This window comes from Poecilia formosa, unplaced genomic scaffold (genome assembly GCF_000485575.1).
Source record: "Poecilia formosa unplaced genomic scaffold, Poecilia_formosa-5.1.2 Scaffold809, whole genome shotgun sequence".
Taxonomy (NCBI): domain Eukaryota; kingdom Metazoa; phylum Chordata; class Actinopteri; order Cyprinodontiformes; family Poeciliidae; genus Poecilia; species Poecilia formosa.
In genome coordinates, this window is record NW_006800748.1 from 80,605 (window position 1) to 84,961 (window position 4,357).

A 4,357-nucleotide genomic window follows, 5' to 3' on the forward strand; every position below is an offset into this window, starting at 1 on the left:
CACTCGCTGCCTTTTCATTCCCTCTCTGATCTGTTTCGCTCCGTCTTTTTCGATCTGATTTCTTCAGACAACTCAATTATGCTGGCTGGGCTCCACTTGTTTTCCAACTAAATATTACACCGTGGATTTTATGAGTCATAAGAAACATCTTTCAGCTCCATCCTATCAGTCACCTTTACGTTTGAAGCCTTCTTGCTAAAACGTGTTTTTTTCCTCCAGCATCTTAAATAAAGACAGAAACCAGAGCAGCACATGTTTGCTGAGGACACGGTGTCCACTGGAAGAACAAAACACAAGTCAAAAACCACACACACACACACACACACACACACATCCACTAATCTGCTGAACATGCAGGTCCTCATCATCAACCTTTATTTAACCAGGATAAAAAACTCCTTGGGATTAAAAACCTCTTTTCCTAGAGTGTCCTGGTGTTCTGACCCAGAGAAGTCTACTGAGCTTTTCTCTCTCTGCTTTCAGAAGCCACAGACCATGGATCAAGTCAACATGACAAGTGAGTCGACCTTCTCTCCCCAGATAACCTGTGTCCAATCACCAGCTGAACGTGAGCTGTAACACTCTGTGTTTTGTTCTCTCTGTGCGTGTTTGCGTGTTGTGCCGGTCGTCAGGGGCAACGGTGGCGTCGCAGCGACGCAGAAGGAGAAGGTGAAGGCCAAAGATGAGACGTACTGGAAGGAGATCAACGCCGCCATGGCCTTGACCAACTTGGCTCAGGGGAAGGACAGCGTCTCCGGGACAACCAGCTGCATCATCCAGAAGTCCTCCCATATAGCCGAGGTGAAGACTGTTAAAAAGGTTCTAGCTCTGACGTCCTCCCATCCAAATGTAGAAACCAGCAAACATTCTTCTCTCAGCAAGTTTGAACTGAACTCCCCTTTAAATGAAGAGAACTGTTACTTACGGAGGGAAAAGGGCTTGTTTAAAGCTGAAGAAGAAATCATTTTGTCATATTGAAGTTCCCATTTTTTAATATTTCCCTGCCATTATCAGTGCCTTAATATTCCCATTCTTGAAGCAAGAAATGTTTGTAATGTTATATTATTATCCAAAGTGTCCTTAAGATCCATAAACACGATTTTGAAGAAATCAAACTGAAAACCTTCTGATTACCAGACTCTTACCACAGAGCTGCCTCAGATTTACCACTAAATCTGGTAAACCTGGTCACCGTGATGCCTTTGCCACGGCTGCTTTTTCTGTTCAGCAATATATCATGTGACTAGTGAAATTAAAAATTTCAATGAGAATGACAGTTTCTTGCTCAGTTGATCAGGTGCTGATGTGAACCATTGCGTGCCTCATGGTTGTGTTGGGGTTGCCTGGATGTCTGGTTGTTTTGTTTTGGTCAGTTTTGTTTATCCAGACTGTTGCATTAGGATCATGTCTTGGCATCCAGTGGAAAGAGTCTGTTTCTAGAGAAAATACTTTTCCTAATGGTGCACATGTCATAAACTTTTGTGGTGAGCTTGGAAAAGCTCACAGTTGTAAAAAAAAAAAAAAGAAAACCCTCATGTCCTTGGGAGAAAGTGAAGTTGGCCCTCTGTGCTGACTTTTAATTTAATACGCCTTCAAGGTATTGTTCATGTGTTATGAAACCGAAAGTGTAACATGAATTGCTCAGTTTGAGTTTTATGATATGCAGACTGTTATGGTCAAGGACTTTGCAAACGAGTGAAGTTGCACAGTGACTTTTCTTTTGTTTGTTTTTTTTTGTCTCAAATATTTAACAAAAGTCTGTACTTAAAGTTTGTGGTTGGGGAGGTGTTTCAACAAAATGAAACAAAGTTCAAGAAATGAAGGATGCCTTTGCGTTACTTCAGTCAGTGTGCCTAAACAAGTAGAAGGAAATGAGTCAAACCTGCCAATCCCCAGTAAGGCTGTTGGCCTCCTATAGGTGTTTCTATACATCGGATCCAGGCAGGGAGGAACTGGATCCCCACCTTCGTCTCTGAACTTCTGGGTCACTCATGAGCCTCACAACTCGCACACTGAGAGGAGCCAGGGGAAGGTAGGAAGGGTTCAGGGACAGAAAGTCTCTGCTGCCCTAACAACCAGAGACCGGTCACACTGGTTAGCCCATGAAGTCTTCAACAAACTCTCCACTTCATCTGGGAGGATCCAGTCAGAACCTTTAAATACACATTTTAACATGTTTTTTCATACCTTACCTGCCTTGTAAAGTAACTATACCAGCTGGAGTGTGAAGCCTCACTCAGGGAACGATGGTTACCTGCCTAATCTGTCTGCATTACGGCCAGTCAACAGAACTCTGTTAGGGTCGACGGTACAGTAAATAAATCAGGGAGGAGGTGAAATGAGGTCAAACAATGAAGCTCATTCCAATCATTTTGTAAATTAAGTTTCTGTATCAATGAACTGAAGGCATCGTCTGTGATCCTGGACAGAGTCGATGCCTTACCAGGGAGAACCTTGTTCCCCTGACAACAGAGGAGTCATTATGCACATTGTAGCATCACACAGTAAATCAGGACACGTAGGGATGAAACAGAAAGAAGATGTTTTCATTATTTATATTTAAAATGGCAACGATCAGATTGTTTTTATGTTGACTCACAAAGTGAGATTTTTTTAATGTTATTTTATTTTTTGCTTATTCAAATGGAGACTGGATGTTCAGTCCAATGACCAAATACATATCTCCCTTTTGATTGATTTGTTTTCATGTGAAGTTGTTTTTTTTTATGGTGTTTTGTAACAACAATGAATAAATCTCTGAATGAAGCAGTGGCATCTATTTTATATGTCATGACGCACAGAGTTTTACAGCAACTTGGCACTCAGAAGGTTGCAAGTTATTTTATCTGGGGACACAATACGTGACTTGACAGAGCATGAAGAAACTAAGTGTTCACTCTAACCGACTGGTTTTTGTTTCATGACAAAGACTGGACCTGCAGACGGATCAGACTGGAGGATTAACCAGAACCAACTGTGTGGAGTCTGTCATCAGGTCAACAAAACAAACATACCACTAGGTGGCAGTAATGGAAGATGGTCTCAAAAATTTGGACCGTGTTATTTCTGCTAACCTTGTGTCCAGGGTGTATTTGTGTTCAAATTGGATTTGAATCGTTAACCGTCTTCTTGTTTTACTCGGTTACAGTTTGGAATTTTTATTTGAGGTTGTGAGATTATTTGGAAGGATTTGGCCGTAATCTAAAAATGTAATTCCTATTTAAACAGACAAGATAATGTCTGGGCAGCATTGTCCCGATTTAAACATTGAGAATTTTTGATAACTTATATGGAAAGTTTTCATTCATGTCAATTTATTCATCTGCATTCTGTTAGCTTTATGTTCCATATGTGAACTGTTTGGTTCATCTCGGTAAGGACCGTCTGTCTTGGTGTTGTTTTGTAGTGGGACTCAAGATGCAGGCAGAGTTGAAGGCAGATGCATTTAAAGTGTAACTAAACCCCAAGTCACCTATTTGAATAAGTTATTTAGGGTTGTATCTTTAAGTTTTTTATTCAAATGTTTATATTTCTGTGTAATTTGTTTAGTACTGCTAAAACTCAGTGCTAGCCTCCTCAGGTTGACCACAGCCTATAAACAGTTGAATTCTGTTAAAAACAGTAAATAAAAAACAAATAACACCCAAAACACAAATGCTTAATAAATATTTTTTCCTTGCGTTGGCTATGGTTGTGGTACGTCTGAGCAGCCATGTCTTATTTAGCAAAAATGATTTCTGCAAATTCTGAAGCTTCAGATGCATGTCACACGTGCATCCAATCACATTTGGAACCACGTCTGAAAAGGTAAATTCAGTCTAATTCCCGTCTGTGGTTACAGCCAAACACCTTACGTGATTTATTCCTGCATAAAGCAGAACTATGTAGCCCAATGAATAAATTTATATAACCAACATAGCAGAACCCTGTAAAAGCTCACAGTGCGTAATAAGTAAATAAAGCCTATTTATACAGAACATTTCACAAATAAGAATCACAAAAAAAGCATTTTGGCTTATATCCAGGGAATGCACATTATGATCACCAAGGTATGTTTGAGTTCAGCTCAACATACTTTGGCCTTATACAAAACATTCACCGTTGCCATGGTGAATGGCATGGTGAATTTTCAATTTCTAAAATCTACTGATCAGTAGATTTTAGAAGTTTTCTTTGTTGATAAACTGATTTGCTTTTTGAAAAGCAAAAAAGTTTTGACAAAGAAAACGTCTACAATCATCTAGAGGTGTTAGATAAAAAAAATTATTCTTGGAAAAAAAAAAAAACTACTCAATAGGGTGCGTTCACACTGCAGCCTGATGTGACCCGATTTCGATCTTTTGTCAAACCTGATTTT

General features: G+C 39.7%; 1 protein-coding gene across 1 annotated transcript in view; it reads left to right on the plus strand.

The window, feature by feature from the left end:
• mkxa (mohawk homeobox a) overlaps positions 1–2,766 on the plus strand; it is a 14,932-nt gene extending 12,166 nt beyond the window's left edge. The window contains exons 4-5 of the mRNA XM_007543377.2: positions 484–517; positions 633–2,766. Of these exons, the coding sequence (XP_007543439.1) occupies positions 484–517; positions 633–978 (380 nt within the window). The 3' untranslated portion in view covers positions 979–2,766. The remainder of the gene's footprint in view (positions 1–483; positions 518–632) is intronic.
• Positions 2,767–4,357: the final 1,591 nt, after the last annotated feature.